The 16,752-nt window shown below is 49.3% G+C and overlaps 6 protein-coding genes across 6 annotated transcripts; 2 read left to right on the forward strand and 4 right to left on the reverse strand.

Annotated features, from left to right (window-relative positions):
* Positions 1-603: 603 nt before the first annotated feature.
* Positions 604-1,620, reverse strand: ALT_7445 (aromatic alcohol reductase; the record flags this gene model as incomplete). The annotated part of the gene is made up of 2 exons (XM_033560841.2): positions 604-1,515; positions 1,591-1,620. The coding sequence occupies 2 exons, from the start codon at positions 1,618-1,620 to the stop codon at positions 604-606; spliced, it is 942 nt and encodes a 313-aa protein (XP_033416732.2).
* Positions 1,621-2,528: 908 nt separating this feature from the next.
* Positions 2,529-5,908, reverse strand: ALT_7446 (uncharacterized protein; the record flags this gene model as incomplete). Its single annotated transcript, XM_033560842.2, has 7 exons — positions 2,529-3,826; positions 3,878-4,355; positions 4,407-4,735; positions 4,792-5,121; positions 5,191-5,356; positions 5,431-5,728; positions 5,787-5,908. 7 exons carry the CDS (start codon positions 5,906-5,908, stop codon positions 2,529-2,531), a joined length of 3,021 nt encoding a protein of 1,006 aa, XP_033416733.2.
* A 1,737-nt stretch (positions 5,909-7,645) lies between these two features.
* On the forward strand, positions 7,646-10,394 carry ALT_7447 (uncharacterized protein; the record flags this gene model as incomplete). Its single annotated transcript, XM_033560843.2, has 8 exons — positions 7,646-7,851; positions 7,924-8,241; positions 8,293-8,827; positions 8,885-9,445; positions 9,579-9,893; positions 9,945-9,972; positions 10,099-10,241; positions 10,290-10,394. The coding sequence occupies 8 exons, from the start codon at positions 7,646-7,648 to the stop codon at positions 10,392-10,394; spliced, it is 2,211 nt and encodes a 736-aa protein (XP_033416734.2).
* A 718-nt stretch (positions 10,395-11,112) lies between these two features.
* Positions 11,113-12,105, reverse strand: ALT_7448 (oxidoreductase, short-chain dehydrogenase/reductase family; the record flags this gene model as incomplete). Its single annotated transcript, XM_033560845.2, has 1 exon — positions 11,113-12,105. One exon carries the CDS (start codon positions 12,103-12,105, stop codon positions 11,113-11,115), a length of 993 nt encoding a protein of 330 aa, XP_033416736.2.
* Positions 12,106-13,270: 1,165 nt separating this feature from the next.
* Positions 13,271-14,269, reverse strand: ALT_7449 (uncharacterized protein; the record flags this gene model as incomplete). Its single annotated transcript, XM_033560846.2, has 1 exon — positions 13,271-14,269. One exon carries the CDS (start codon positions 14,267-14,269, stop codon positions 13,271-13,273), a length of 999 nt encoding a protein of 332 aa, XP_033416737.2.
* A 554-nt stretch (positions 14,270-14,823) lies between these two features.
* ALT_7450 (Zn(II)2Cys6 transcription factor domain-containing protein) lies at positions 14,824-16,651 on the forward strand (the record flags this gene model as incomplete). The annotated part of the gene is made up of 5 exons (XM_033560847.2): positions 14,824-14,826; positions 14,915-15,034; positions 15,095-15,598; positions 15,692-15,850; positions 15,908-16,651. 5 exons carry the CDS (start codon positions 14,824-14,826, stop codon positions 16,649-16,651), a joined length of 1,530 nt encoding a protein of 509 aa, XP_033416738.2.
* Between the last annotated feature and the right edge of the window lie 101 nt (positions 16,652-16,752).

The raw sequence follows: 16,752 nt of genomic DNA on the forward strand, positions 1-16,752 counted from the left end.
CGAACCCTAACTTTTATCCACCAGGCGAATCCAGCATCCCTGGGAGACATCTACTTCTTGAATTCAAGTGTCAACTCAAATCTGGCGAGGTACTGGGTCCGTGTTGAAGGGGACATTAGCACCTATCCAGGTTACGAGTATGTACCTTGTCCTTGCTCTTCAGGGCCATCTTCTTTGATTCACGAGCAGAGGCTGTGATAACCTAAGGGCCTGTGCTGCGTGATGAATCCAGCTGCATGGTAAGTATGCTACTCCATTCATAGCCCTCATTTTCAGCATGGAAGACGCATGACAATCTACATTCCTTTGGGAAATCCGCTGCTGAGCTCGTTAAAGAGAAGATCGTATAGAGACATAGTACCACCAGGCCAGAAAGGGTGGCTGGACATGGGCCTTGTCAGTCCAGTCTAGTCTCTGGGCCTGTCTTATCGTTGGATCCCTGAACAAAAGATATCAGGGATAAGTTCAGACTGTAAGGAAGATTGCAAACCCAGTATGCGCACATCATGAAAAGCATGGTAGCGTCGCCTATACTTGAAAAAATGGAAGCCAACCATCATACAATCGAAAATATGAGTCTTGAAACACTATCAACTATCCCGCCTAGGCTTCGACATTAGATACAATCTTGTCTTCAGCAATTCCAGAAACCCCGCCAAGCACTTTCCCCCTAATAGTCTCCTCGAGACGTTCTTTGCTTAATTCTTCCACCCCCAGCCACTCATTGTCTGTCTCCTGAAATCCCGTCTGATAGTTAGGATCCCACACTACTCCCGCCATCAGTGTCGACACTGCCGTCATAGTAAACTCGCCCCTCTTCAGCAAATCCAAGCCTTCTTCAAATTTGAGGCGGGCGTCCTTCTCGCTCACTACCCAGGACCCTGGGTCTGAAGAATATTGCTTTGCAATCTCTAGCACCTCGTTCTGCGTAACCAGCATACCGTGGACCTGCACGCAGTGCCCAACAACACGGCCCGGCTGTTTGAGCACTCCGGAAATCGCCCTCGCCACGGTCCCAAAGTCCGAGATACTAAAAGGGACATTACCCCCGTTGACGATGTCGATCCGGCGGTGCGCCACGTCGATCATAAATGGCAGGTCAAACACGTATTCCAAAAACCCGCCGCAAGCGACAATCGTCCATGAGATCTCGTCGGATCTCGCTCGGAGGTACTTTTCGATTTCCAAGACATCGGTATACGGTGGCAGCAGCCGCACTGCGGGATTCCTCAGGCTCATGGCGTAGTCCGCTGGGATGAAATGTTTTACGCCGTTGGCGATTGCCGCGTCGATGAGGGGCTTCTGAGTAGCCACCGCCACACCGGCCACCGTCGAAACTACGGCGTCGTGGTTCTTGAGTGCGGCTTGTAGGGAGCCTTGCGATGTATAGTCTACCTCAATGACTTGCACACCGTCTGGAATATTCCTGAGCGACGGTGCTGAACGCGTGAGGACTGTCACCTCAAAGCCTGCTTTGAGGAGTTCGTCGAGGACAACTGAGCCGAGTCGGCCTTTCTAAGTAAGCGGGGCATTTCACTTGTCAGCCTAGCTCAAATTGAACCAGCGCAGGTGATACTAGTATGCACTTACACCGGCCAGTGCCACCTTGGAAATGGTCATATTCTGTACTCTGATTTTCAGAGAAGCGTGGACTGGCTGCAATATAGGAAGACCCGCAGTGATGAACTTCAGTCAGGTGAGTGAGCTTACGAACTTTGTGGGAGTATAAATAAGCTGAAGCCGCTCACTAGTGGAACATCACTTATTCCTACCTGCCCTAGCTCTTACAGTGCGCAAGAAATATTTCCTTAGTGCTTATGTACTCTTGAAGCAGTCAAGTTAGATTGGTTGAATATCATCATATTAACAGTATAAGTGAGCACTAACATGTATGGAGTAGTCTGCTCAAGGAACAGCCGCGGATTGACCAATTACCAGCCTAATGCACGTGTACACAGTGTTGTGTCCTCTATTGAGAGAAGATAATGTGTCTTGGCGAAGCCCGTGGTGAACACGAAGCTCATGATAATCATGATACGAACAAAAAAAAAATGGGCCTATAAGAAGTAAGTAGAAACATTAGAACCAAATTATTCGCGGAAGCTACGGTGAAGCGGGATGGTATGCTGGTCCTGAATGACCCAATGCAGATATCGGGCAAAGGATAAATGCTGGCGGAATCTTCATCAGCAATGGCATTGTTGCTAGTGACATTGACAAATCGAGAACCATACTGTTTTGGCACGAGAATTGATATCTTTTATATACTTGAGGATCAATGACTAGAAGTGTTGAGTACCGACATCGGACATTGTTCTTGCTGGCTTGGGAGGCATGTACCGAAAGGTGTTTTTTTTGACCTAGGGACGTAGTGAATGACGGCTGCAAAGTAAGAGCTGGAGGACCATTCCATTCCAGGTTTAAAAATAATCATTGCAATCTAGCTGATGGCTTCCGTGCTCCCCGCGGCATCAACCTGCTGCGATACAAAGTTTATGTATATCACTTGAGTACAGAAGAGTTACTAGTCACTCCAGGATCCTGTTCGCCACCCAGTCAAGGACCACAGGCCCCATCAGGCCGTAAGACTGACTTCCGGCAGACGCATAATTCGGGGCCGTTAGCGGAAGCAGAGATCCCATACACATCGTGGCGTTCATCTCAGCTCTGATGCGATTATAAAGCGTGGTTGACACCTCAACTTTGACATTATTGGTCTCGCCGCGACGGATATGATTGCTGATGTCCACTGCTGCATTATCGGCCGCGAATGGACCCACCAAGCAGCCATTTACCCAGACGCGAAGAGTGTTGAAGATCGGTCCAACCGAGAGGTACGCCCCAATGTCCTCAATGTCCGGAACTGTGAAGTTGGTTGTATAGGTGCCAATGCCGCTGACGTTTTCGAGCTCAGGAGAGATGCTTTTCCAGGGCAGTAGAGTCTGGTTCTTGAACTTATGTGTTGAGATCTGGGTCCTGATAGAGGTCGTGTCGTTGGGATCTCCTTTCCAATCCTGGATTTCCAGATTCCAGAGCTTGAGCGAAGTAGGAGACGGCACAACTGCATCCAGACTCCGTTCCGTGGTGTTGTTGATTCTCACTTTTGACGGTCCCTTTATGCTCGCATATAGTTTCCCATCAACAGTGTAGCTGACCGCTTTAACAGCTCCGGAAGTATTCGTAACCCAGCTCTGCCTCTTCGCTGTCAAGGGCCTGAAACCAATAATAATGGTCTCATAAGGTTGGAGTTTGAGAGGTATCTGCATCCCTGTATTGGAGAACGAATACTGTCCGATCGGTCGTGTGTCTCCGGTCCAAGCATCCAGAAGATGTGGCACCATGTCCTTGCTGACCTGAAAACTGGGCGTAGAAGAGAAAGTGGCATTTGCGTTGTTGAACAACCAAACGTAATCATTTCCGGATTGGGTCTCTGTGCGATAGACGCTGAAGATCGAACTGTTTGGAAACGAAAACTGCACACGCGGTGTAATACTTGCTTTTGCTAGAGCTGCGGGAAGGTCATCGTTCCTTTTGACATGGTGGATGTTTGTTCCATGTGCGATCAGCTGTTCCACCAAAACAGAAGTGTTGTATTGCTCATTCGGCCGGGAGGATAGGGGCAGAGGCTGGACTTCACCCACGAAGAAGACGGGTAATCCAGCACGATCGAACTCTCGAACCTTGGAAACAACTTCTTCATCAATCTGGGTGTTATTAAGAAATACCAATGCTTTATAGCTAGGACCATCAGGGCTGAGAACCCCGTTCGAAGCGGACGCGGCTGGGAGTTGCAGGTTTTGCGGGCCGATGAAATTGTAGGTATATCCTGAAAGCACTTATTAGTTTCCTTCATAAGAGACGTCGAAACCGCTCAGACCTTTTGCTTGCAGATTGTCCGAATCATAGATACGCGCAGCAGTCCAAGCGCTATCGGACTGGTATATGGCAAGGTCAATACGAGGCTTTCCTGATTTCAGGATGTGCTGATTCCTTCCCAGGTACCCAAGCACATCGTCCATGTGCCGCCATGCGGGTTGAATATGACTCCATGAATCGGTGGTACCATAGCCGAATGGCTGATAACCCGGCCAGGTGGTTTGCGCATATGGCCCAGTGTACGCCATGCCGTGGATGACCATCATTGTCAATCCCCCAGCATAGGATTTCTTGATCGAGAGCAAGAGCTCTGGGATGGTCTGGCTATATGCAGGCTGGAAAACGGCTCCAACCTCTGATGAAATGTCGCTTCTGCCAGCAAGCTGGGCTGGGCCAGACAGAGAGCGATAGGCATCTAGGATATCCTCGAATCCGAGAGATTCCCCTTCCGGATCATCCACCGATGGAATTTCGTTCAGCTGAAAATAATCTCGGTTAGAGGTTACTACATGGTAAACCGGGAGACTCACAAAACTCAAAGGCAAGTTATACGAAACCTGCGTGGAGAATTCGATTCCATGTGACTTGGCCCATTCAACATGGTAATCCAGATATTCTTGGTAACACTCGCTCAGAGTCTGCCGATAATTTGCGTCGTGAACACTGACGTGGTCTGTAGTATACGCTCCGTACACATACTCCTCGTCGTAAGGAGTGTATGTACGTGCCCATGAATTGCCTTTGTTAAATAGAAGCGGCAAGTATTTCACAAGACTATATCCATGGGCGGATTCAAACCTCTCCAGAAACCCTCGTGTCCAAGGAAGCACGAGAAGTAATTCCATACTGTCCTCCCAGGCTGCTATCTGTCAATCTCAGGCAAAACAAGAAGGGTAATTCAATCGGCTAGCGTACCATATCTACCGTTGGCCCTGAGATTCGTTTTAGTCGCTTCTCCTGTCAGGATATGATCATCGAAGAATTTGGTATGGAGTTTGGCGCCGGCCTTGCTGAAATGGTCTACAGCGAGAGACCCTCTCTGTATCGTTGTTGTCCCGTTGATGCCACCCGAGCAGGACACTTGGTTGGTAAAGCCCTCCCAGAAAGCAAATATCTTCCATGTGTCATTGCCAGCCGGAACTTTCCAATTCAAATTGAGGCCATTCACATAGGGACTGAGATCGACGATGGAGTCTTCATCTATTATCACCTTCGTCGTCGTGTCAGAGCTGTTACTCTCGGATTCTACGACAGCAGGTATAGGGAGTTAGCATCAAGTACAGGTCCTGGATCAATAAGTATGAAAGCACAAACCTTTTATTATCCTGCCAGCAATCACACCCTTCAAGTTTCCTTTCTCAGCATTGGTGAGACCATGCATGAACCCACCACCGGAGAGCAGGGTACCAGTAAGATTTTGCGGCTCTGGGACGGAAGCTATAATTGAACTTCCTGATCTGACCGTCATAACACCGAGTTGCTATGTGATGCTTAGCCGCTGTGGTCCAAGCATTCAATCCATTTGGTGGAAAGCAGGATGAAAAGCTATCATACCAAATGGATAGATAATCCTTCGGTTCCAGCTTCAGCGGGTGTTCCTTGACCTTGACTAGCACCTAAGCTAAAGTCCATCAGAAGAGAGTTGTCAACTGCTGCTTGCAATGCTGTATCGAACACGTTCCGAAAAGCTTCGGTCCCAAATCCATACGTGTTCCAGTCCGTGGGTAGCGCGGCATCCGTGGGATTGCCATAGGCGTAGAAAGGTACTAGCTCAAAACCACCTGCTCCTTTGGCAGCGAGGTCGGCGATGTCTTGTTGGACGTAGGAAGTTGTGACACTAGCATCGGGAATCCTAGGTGTAGATTAGCTTCTGGCATACAATCGGTAGTGTCTGACCGATCGGAGTTTACCAATAGCGAAATTTAGCTCGGGAGGTCGCAGGAGGCGATTTGAACTGATCAGCTGCTGATGGGTTTGCAGCTGCAAAGGTTGCCAGCAACGAAAGACACAGAAGAGCCTTTCGCGCAAACATTTTGAGGGGCTTGATGGTTGTCATGTTTGGCCAGAGCACACGATAGATAGAACCTACGCCGATAGCCGTAATGATCAAATATTCCCTGCGTTACTCTGCGAATTTCATGCTCTTTATATCACATCCCGGATACAAGTGCGGAGACAGACATGATTGGATAAAAAGATTCTCGGCAGCTGCCTGGCTGCTACGAGCCTACGACTTTACTCATAGACCCACTTCACATCATCGGTCTCAGTTCTGAACAATATGAATAGGACCTTCTCCCGGGTACGAGAATACGAGTAAACGACTATACGGCAGGTAAAGGCCCCGTCCGCCATGCGCCGTGTTTGCGCACAATGACTATAGAGACTCGGCACTTCATCACTGTACAATTACCATTCGTTCCGAACATTTGGATTTTGGAACGTAGGAACATGACATTTTAAGCTCCATACAGCGCGTTGAACGACGGACGGAACACAATAACGTAGATGTTGCTAATTATACTCTCTCAATCGAATATTAGTGGTCCGGGGTGTAATATATTTCTAAGATTATAAGTATGGTAAATATAAGCATCGATCTGGTGGGATATAGCAGGCACACGGAAAGGTGCACATTATTCAAAGGCTCATTTGACGATCAGCGAAGCTGTATGGAGCGCTAGAGTCGCACTATTGAAGGAGAAAATCCGGTTATGATGTTGACCTGAGTTGAGCTATCAAACTATCTGAGTTATGAAGCTTCCTACTTATGAGGCAGAAGACGAGATGTGTGAGGCGTTCGGCCTACTCGGGAGGCGTAGACGAGAGAATCAGTCCACATGTATCAAGTTGTCGTTGAGGCACTATATTGGTCAGCGTCTAGATTAGTAGTATTCATCCAGAGGCGCCAGCAAAATGGGTTGAGCGCATTTCTTTGCCATGATAGTCGATTGACTTCGTCATTTATTATGCAGAGTCAGCCAGCTCATTTCTTCCCCGACTTTTCATTCGAATTCAACTCCTCATCCTCTCAAGCTCACCATGACGCAACTCCACCGTTGAGTATTTTTCACCAACGCCGACCTGAAGCTCAGAATAATGTTCGATTACATTGTAAACGGCGTTGCGTAAGGTCCATTGGCATCCATCTGGCGGCCATCAAATGCATTGAGCGGTTGAAGGAGAAAACTTGAATCGGACCCCAGTACTACCCTAGGCAGCGCCGACGACTACTATTATTAACCGGTGAAGGGCAGTCCACATATTCTACTAGACTGAATATGCGTGCTATATTTCTTTGACTGCACCAGCGGAGTACTAGTCTCTCAACTTCACGAGCTGAGATTCCGCCGGTTAACACCGACGCAAGGGGTGAGGGAGAAAAATGCTAGGCTCCAACGCTCTTACGTACGTGCGCACTACCATATATGTAGCCTAAGATTTACATATAAAATAATTCAGCAGTTCCCCTTGAAAATCTTTTGGCAGTATGCCATCCCGGCACACCGATAGCTAAACGGCGCAAAAATCACCTCTCTATCTGTCGTACCATCCACATTTTTTTCATTGATTGATCATGTCAGACAGTGGGGACACTCGCGAACGGACCATACCTATCCTGAATTCAAGAGACAATGCCCCAAACGAGCAGAAAAAACCTAAAGTCCCGGACCATTCGTGGGATGGTCCGCTGGTGCCAGACCCATGCGGTCTGGAAAATGAGTTAAGGGTCAAGTCACCTGACAGAGGGTCTGTAGCAGGATTCACCATGGACGAATATCGAGCTTCCTTTAACTTGGAACGAGAACGGACCCTCAGACACCTCAGGAAACTCAAAGCAGAGAAGAGGCTCGGCGAGTTGGAAGTCGAATATGTCGTTAAGCTGTGGCCGTCGGTTGATATGATGCGGACGGACGGCTGGAGCGACGACAAGGTCGAATTGGCCTTAGACAGATACTATATTGGTGCCCAGTAGTACGTAGCCCCCTGACTATCCAATTTACCAACATGCGGTCGAATCGTCGTGGTATTGCTAACTCCACAAAGTTACCTTACGCCCAACAATATCGCACCCCCCAGGATGATTGAGCAGTATGGTGCCGACTGGGGACTGAATGCCCGAGGTATTTACTACCGCCATTATTATTCTCCGGGGTGGGTTACTTCCGATCACGATCTCTGGCTACCGTCACTTGATGGCATCGATTGGAATCATTTTAGTGAGTCCAGTCGCCGCTCGAGAGCAGAAACTTTCCTCAGGCATGTTCTCAACAATGAACGGTGGAAGAAGAGCGAATATGCATGGGAAGCCGACGCCTGGACAGATGTTTTCGGTCAGATGAAGAATGACCCAGTGCTGGCCGTGTCAGTTTTTCCCTATTGGTGCAGCCTCAGCATCTGATCTAACGAGCCCAGAGATAAGCACGAATACAACACCGTTAAGTTGAAGAGAGATCCGGTGTCCTGTTTATTAGTGGGTGAGCCCAAGTTCATCAAGAGAATTCCTGATGCAACTTTCGGACTTGCAACCTTCAAACCGAGAGACTACCAGAATATCTTAGCAGAATGGGATTTGGACCATGACCGCCTTGAAGCACTCCTGCTTCATCGACATTGTGGCCTTATTTCTGATCCACGCTGGGGCTACGCAGACCTTGTATTTCCATTCGCAGTCTATGAGGCTAAGGGATGGGGAGGGGATGCTCGCGAAGCGCGTCGGCAGGGATGTTCAGCAGGAGCTGTATATCTCGATATGCTGGATAGCCTTGCGCGGCAGCCAGGAAAGGTTGCACAAAAGAACAGAGTATATCAATCGGCAAAGAGTCGCAGCAAAAACCAAGTCTTCGTCTTTACCTCATTTGGTGCTCACTGGCATGTCCTGGTTGGCTACAAACGACCGCGGCATGAAACGGAGTATGCCGGGCATGAAGGATTCAGTGGGTCTGTTTATGTAAGTCTGGTCAAGAGTTAGTTTCAGTGGCGAGTTTACCTGACCTTGGAATCATAGATTTTCCAGAGAATCTGGAGCGGTCGTCTTGTGAGTGTACGGAAAGCCTGGGAACTCCTGTCGCTAGTTGACCAGATACACCTTTGGGGAGCAACCGATTTCCGAAATTCCATTATCCAATATCTGAAACAATGGCATGAATTCGGCAGGAGATGTTGGGCCAATGATGTTGATTTCTTGTTCTCAGAGCTCAAAACAGACAGAGTCACGCAAGATGGGAAAGGGTATTGTTGCATACCCGCGGCTTCCCTACAACTTCCAGACTGGGCCAACCGGCTCTCGGAGGAAATTTGTGGCAAATTGCTGGAAAGAGTGGGGTTCCACTTCCGCGAAGCCTACCAAAGAGATCTTTCGGCTTTGAGTGATCAATGGCCCGGGGCGTTTAGATGCGTACGTGGAGACTGTGGTCCACTGGGCACTCCAGGATATCCTATCCTGTCCGAGGAAGAGATGGTAGCGCACTATCGCCTGATCCACGGGACAGACGATGAATCGATAGCAGACCTCGTGCGCGTTTGCGGCGAAGCAAAAGTGTTTGACAACGATAACAATCCGCTGCAGGTAAGAAAGAGAAAGAGATCAGAGAGCGGAGAACCAGAACCATGCACGAAACAGTTGTGACGTCTGCTATGTGGCTGTGGATGCATAGATATCAGTGTAAGGCATGCCCACGGGTCGACCCAGGGTCCCAGAGGACCTGGATGTCGCTGGCTACACCCACAGCAATTTTGCATTCGCCATCTCTGACCCAGTGGAGTATCGGATTGCCCCCATGGGGGGTCACAGCGAAGATCTGTTTGCTCGTTTCACCGCGCTGAAAAACGGCAACCCCGGTCTGCAGATGTGGATCTCGATTGGAGGTTGGTCGTTCACTGACCCTGGGCCCACTCGCCCAGCGTTCAGCGAGATGGTGAGCTCTGAGGCAAGACATCGGAAATCCATCACGGAGGTTTGGCACTTTATGGGGTGGATCTGGACTGGTAGTATCCACAAGCCGATGATCGAGGAGGTGCCCCGGACGATAAGGAAAACTACGCAATGCTCATTCTGACATGCGCAGTGCCTTTGGCTCCGAATTCGGTATCACGGTGACCATTCCAGCATCCTACTGGTATCTGCAACATTTGATTTCCACAATACGAAGCGCCTTGTGGACTGGATCAACAAGTCCTGAGGGTGCCTAGAAAGTGAATATGAATTGACGCGCGATGCAGTACATGGAACACGGGATAAAGACTCCAAATTCGTCGGTCCCTATATTGCCCCTCACACGAATATGACCGAGATCGATATGGACTTGGACCTCCCCTGGCAGGCTGGAGTCCCTCCCAGCAAGGTCGTCATGGGCATGGCATTTGTAGGTGGCCCCACTTAGCGAGCGTTTCTCCACTAATACTAGACACAGCACGGCCGGAGTTTTCAGCTCAAGGATCCAGCCTGCAACCGGCCAAACGGGCAGTGTGGGTTTGTGTACAAGAATGGAATGGCGCCGCCCCTGGCCCTGCTTTAAAGCCTCTGGAATTCTCAATCTGGCGGAAATCCAAGACATCGTCCATGAGAATGATTTGACCCCCCACTGGGATCAGAAGGCAATGGTCAAGTGGATCACATGGGATCGAGATCAATGGGTTTCCCATGACGATGAAGACACACTGCGAGGGAAACGCGACTTCATGCAGTACCGCTGTCTCTACAAGAAGTGCTTGGCAATATACTAGCACCTCTAAATAAAGAGGGATAGCATACAGCTGTAAGATGTGCTGGTTCTAAAGGTTCGGAAGGAAATGTGTCCCCTGATGATCTGTGGTACAACTATGAATGAAGAGCACTTGTGACCGAAGATCGAATCTGCGCAAGCTAACTCGAGGTTAACGCCGCGATTGAGGATAAACAAATAATCAAGGCCTCTCATCAGATCTGTTGTCATCAATGAAAATATGGAGATTCCAATTAAGGCAGCGCATAAATGGCGTTGCAAATTAAGCATCAGTATCTTGCAAAGGAATGTAATACAATTGCTACTTATATGCTGATGGCAGGACATTTGGAGAATTTATTACCCTGACTAGCGCCTCTGTATAATGCTCCCTAAGTGTAGTTCATGCAAGGCTCAAGTACCGCATCAGGCCAAGCATCAGGCCAATGAATTCAATATATAATATCAATATTACAGGCTACAGACTAGAGTAATCATCCCGATCATTCTCAGTCATAAGTAGATATCCAGTCTAATACTTGAACTCCTGACCGACAAGCTTCTCGCTAAGGCTCCATAGCCTCTCTGCGTCGACCTTGCTGGTTGCCCACGAGTATACTTCTTCCAGGTCCGGGTCCGCAACATGGCAATCACTCAAAAAGGCACCGTTGTGCTCCGCAATACCTGTATCAAACGCAGCAAAAACATGCGTTGCTACGCCTTGGTCCAAGTCTTTGATCTTCATCTCAGCCATGCCCCACAACGACTTATTTCCATACAGATTGTCCATCTCCGTGAGGTCCGCAGAGAAAGAGGCCAGGTCATCCATCCCGTGCGCTGAGAGGTTCGTGAAACTAACCCCCGGGCACATCGGAAAGGAGAGGAGACCGCGGGAGCCGAGTTTCTCGGCGAGCGAAAGTCCCATCAGGGCGTTGGCGGTCTTGGACTGGCCGTACGCCAGCCACCGCTGGTAGTGCTTGCCCTCGTTGAACTTATGATCGGACCAGCGGATATGGCCGACGCGGTGCACGCCGCTCGAGACGGTCACAACGCGCGGGGTCTTCGAGGCTAGGATTTTCCCCATGATCAGATTAGTGAAGAGGAAGTGACTGAGGTGGTTTGTTTGGAATTGGCTTTCGAAACCATCCTCGCTCTGTCTGTATGGCACCGCCATAATGCCAGCGTTGTTGACCAGGATGTCAATGTGAGGCACGTCAGTCCAGGAGTTGACGGTCTCAGCCGCTTTTCGGACGTCGGTCAATGAGAGCAGGTTTAGCGCCAAGGGTTTGACCGTGATGCTTGGGTGCGTGATGCTAAGCTCGTCAATGAGACCCTGCATCTTGGGGATGGAGCGGCCGGCCAAGATGAAATTGGCAGGCTGTGCTGTGGCAACTTGCTTCACGAAGCTCTCGCCTAGACTCCCTGGAGAGGCGCCGGTGATCAGAATAATCTTTCCAGCGATTTGAGGAGCGTAGTGGCGAACAAGCTCACTGGCTCTAGTCTCGTGGTTGCAGGTGGGCGCCATGGTTGGTACGGGAGGAAGTTCAAGATGATTTGAGAGGCGTCACAGTAAAGGCACACAAGATAATGAAGTTGATAATGTTTCAATAGATCCTAAAGGCAGATCAAGGCCCTTTTATATTCTTTTCATGCGCCTCTGGCCCAGTAGAGATGGGTCATAGGTGTAATGGTACATGCTCAAATCGGCTGAATTGTGAACTCGGATGCCGGACTATATACATACCGGCTGCGTCACTAAGTACTACCAAACCATTTCAGGTCTTTGCTGCGAACATACAGAGCAGGATGTTGATACTACTATGTGAGTGTGTGCACTTGTTCAAGCCAGTGTGTAGACATAGTGTGACTAGTGGCGGGCCGTTTGCCAAAATGCGCTAAACCATTTCGGGTTCATTGTGCGAGAGTATCAGCCATTCTTAATGTATCATCGTATATAGGAAATGCTTGTTTACAGGCTTTACAGCATGAGAAGATACCGTTGTCATTTGTGTATGGGTGATACTTGATAGTAAAATGGAAATGAATACACGCGCGGGTACACCATTCGACAGCTGCTTGCCAACGAGACGAACAACGACCTCAGATTCAGCTCTCCGAACTTTCGTACAGCTCTGGCGTGGAAACACTATCGATTGCTTTAGGAAACTGGACTAGAATTCCATAACGTACTTCCCTACCCAGTTGGACACCCTAGCGAGCCGGACACCTCTGTATTCCATATAAAATGGCACTCATCAAGGATATCTCAACAACGAAGCATCTATAGAGCCTAAGCTCAGGTAGGAGATATTAGCATAGTCATACAGAGTTATACTTATAAGCTACAGTCTCCTAGTGTATGTGAATACTCAGATAACATAAATATGATAAATTACATCTGCATTTTTGGTGATATTAACTTTGTAGACATTAAGAAGGGGGAATAATGATTTAGGGCCTTGCAGAACAGTATTTGTATACTTTAATCTATACATTAACTAAATACCTTACTTAAATTGTAGCATATATGGACATGGTTGAGATATCACAGCCTTGAAAAGCGCTATTCTATATGGAAGACAGAGGTGTCCGGCAGGCTATGGTGTCCGACCCGGTTGGGAAATAACGTTTTAATGCATAATTAGAATAGATAAGAATCAATAAACATTATCCACTCCCCAGGGCACATCTCACACCAGTTTGCTCATCCAAGTAGGCAGATTTACCACTCCCGCCATTTCGTCAATCGTCTCATTCCACAACATCTTCTGTACCTTCTGCCCCTCCTTGCTCTTAATAAATTCGGACGGCTCCTCCACCACCATATCCCTGAGGAGTGTCCCATGTGTCTTCACCCCCGCAACGGCCGCTGCATTCAGCGCAATCCATCCCGCTTGCTTTGGTGATCGAGCGGTAAGAGCTTTCATCACGTTCGTGGGTATGCGCATATAGAATGGGAGCCCATCAGTCATCCCTGTGTCGACAAGGCCGGGACAGAAGCTGTTGATGATGACTTTGTCAGGATGATAGTGCTTCGCGAGTTCGAGCTGGAAGAGCACACAAAGGAGCTTACTGTCTCCATATCGTTGCAACATGGAGATACCCTCGGCGGTGTTGAGGTGCTTGAGAAGCCCTTCTCCTTTCTGAAGGGGAAGCTTCTTGGCTAGACTAGTCTTCTCGTACATTCGACTACCGGTCCAAGTAACTCTCGCTGGCTTGTTGGTCTTGCTTGCAGTCGATTCCAGCATTGGTAGGAGAGCGAGTGTAAGCAGCACATTAGAGAGATAGTTGACTTGGATGTCCATCTCATGCCCCGAACTTGCCGACTCTTTCGCTGCCGTACCAATCCCCGCATTTGCCATCAGCAGATGCAAATCTTGAAACGCGAGCTGGTAGGCAGACACGAAGCGCTGCACGCTCGCGTAGTTCTCTGTGTCGAGCTCCATAACTTTGATCGTGACATTGGGGTTGCCCGCGTTGACAGCCGGATCGGAGAGCAAAGATTCTCGGACAGTCTCGCCCTTTAACGTGTTGCGCACGGCCATGATGAGATTTGAGACCTTGTAAAGGATAAGTTGGCGAGAAATCTCAAGCCCGATGCCTGCTGTTGCGCCGGTGACGACGGCTGTTTGCCCAGAAAGGTCAATGCCGGAGGACGGAGGGCTTACTGGTGGTTGGAAAAAGGGCATTGTGAGCTGTCCGTCGTACTTCTCCGTAAATTGGATGTGTCTGACCCTCAAAGGAAGGTTACATGAGCTTCTAGTTGTGGACTTTGTCTTCTCCGAAGAAAGACTGGCCGTCGCCCTTTAATACCCCCCTTCAAACATACAGCGGGTTGAATTTCTTCTGCGACCCGGTTCACCTTTCATCAATCTTCCGAATCCCGCGCCACGAGGCCCCTCAACTTCACCAAGTTAGTAATTGTTCCCCCTTCAAGCCATAGCGTCCCCCCACAGCGGGCCAAAGAAAGTTCTTGACATCACACTATGGCTATTTTTCCTCGTCTCTCTCCCTTTCCAGCCTGGCAAGTGGCAAAACATATTCGGTCTCTAGCTCATTTCTGTCGGATGGTGGGAAGAATAGTACCCATCCAGGCCTGATAGGGGCGGAAATACAATCAATCTAACGCAACTCCACACGTCCTTGTGGTTCGAGGCGTGGAGAAAGTTAGATTTATTAAAGCTCGCGCTTACGACCCTTTAAGGTTTAGCTTGGTGGCCCGGTATTCGACGCTAATCGGATAATGGTAAGTCTGACGGAGCGGCCATTGATATTTATCCCGTGATGACATATCGAACACCCACCACCATGAATCGCCTCTCCTGCCGGATAAGTCCCAGAGACCTTGGTCATCACTGGAGCGAAAGGTCAAGAAGAAGCCCAGCTCTTTCGGCATGGTTAACGCGGGCAAGCGGTCTAAGTGCTGTTTCACGTGTCGCAAGCGGCGTGTGAAGGTACGGGAACCCTTTGTGCTGCCAAGGTCCGTCTGGCTAACAGTGTCCTTCCCACTCTAGTGTGACTTGCAAAAGCCATACTGTCGGCGTTGTACGCAGGCGGAACGACCATGCCCTGGCTACCCCGACGCCTGGGACGTCATGCTGCGCGTGCAAAACAATTATGCCGAGAGTAAAGTGCAGTTGCGGGTTCAGAAAGTAAGAACTCAAAGAACGGAGCGGATCGGAAGAGAGGAAACCACCATTCCACGAGGAGTCCACATCCCTGCCGAGGTGCACTGCTGGAATCGTTTCTACCGAGATTATGCAATTCACTCGGGCATCGCGCTCTTCAACGTTCTGCCCAGGTTTTATATAAGCAGCTCGTCGACGTGTTTCCAGGAAGCTCTCCAGGCCGTGGCCTTAGTTAGCTCGGCTCGCCAGCTTCACCAGTCTGGATTGATGCTGCGAGCAAGACAGCACTACGGCAAAGCGATAACAGCACTCACTGCCGCACTTAACGATCCTGTACTAACTGCGGACGATTCGGTTCTCGTAACCCTGTTTCTGCTTTCGCTATTCGAGGTAAGATACGTTTGGCTACTTTTGCCCTCACTCGTTTCATAGAAGTGAGCTCGATTGCCGCCAACAAGGCCCGTTCATGCTAAAAGCATGTAGATGATCATTCCGGAGTTCTTGATGAGCGGCCTGAAGGACCCGGTCTTCCGCTGTCATATCCACTTTGAAGGGGCACTGCTCTTACTTCAATGGCGTGCTGAGCGATCGCGGGATTCCGAACTTGATAAGAGCTTCTTAACGTTCTTCTCTCATATCTGTGTGCGTATCAACCCTTGGGCCACGCACAGTCAACGTTCCACTGACATCGGTATTTAGTTGATGAGCATGTTCCTCAATTATGAGAGCGCCTTCGATTCAAAATGGTTAGCCCTGGAAAGGTTTGCGGCTCCGTGGGTGAAAGGACCTCTTTTAGAGCCCATTCTTGCTCAGACGGTCAATTTTAAGAGGCGTACGCACGCTCAGGTCACGATGAGCCACCCCCCATCTCGAATCGAGGTGATACAGCTTATCAAGGATGGGACGGCTATTTGCGAAAATCTCAAAGCCACGGCAACCAGCGTCAAGTCCTCCTCGAATCTAGATCTGCCTTCACACCTACAGCCGACAGCCTTCAATAACATGTTCGAGGTCTCCACCAAAACAACTGAGGCCATTGTAAGGTGTCTATATCAAACCGTGAGGTACCATGTCGTTGAAGTGGTCTCGAGCCTTGTGACTTTTGTTGAGGACGGTGACGGAGCTTACCACAAACCTGAATACCAGTTTGACCCATCACTGAGCTCCATGATCCTCGAACAGGTGTGCGGGGAGATTTGCGCCGTGCTGGGGCTCGACAGCGGGCATAATATGGAGCAAGGCGAGATAGGAATGGCTTATCGCGCATATAGCATCTTCTGGCCTTTGGTGGTCTTGCTGTTCTCTCCTTTGGTGGGTGAGGAAAAGAGGGCGTGGGTCCAAGAAAAGCTGCGATTCATCGGCGAGATAAGTGGGCTCGGCCTGGCAACATATGCCGCCGGGAGTTTTAGCACATCCCATCCAGCTCAACAGCAAGCGCTATAGGAATTTGGTGCAGGTAGGTTGGGGTAGAAATCAAGGCCAGAGGGGTGCACTGTATGTGGGATATTTTTCTACTACAGCTCTTTAATGAGGTTCAGGTCGGG

This window comes from Aspergillus lentulus, assembly GCF_001445615.1.
Source record: "Aspergillus lentulus DNA, contig: Alt13, strain: IFM 54703, whole genome shotgun sequence".
NCBI lineage: Eukaryota > Fungi > Ascomycota > Eurotiomycetes > Eurotiales > Aspergillaceae > Aspergillus > Aspergillus lentulus.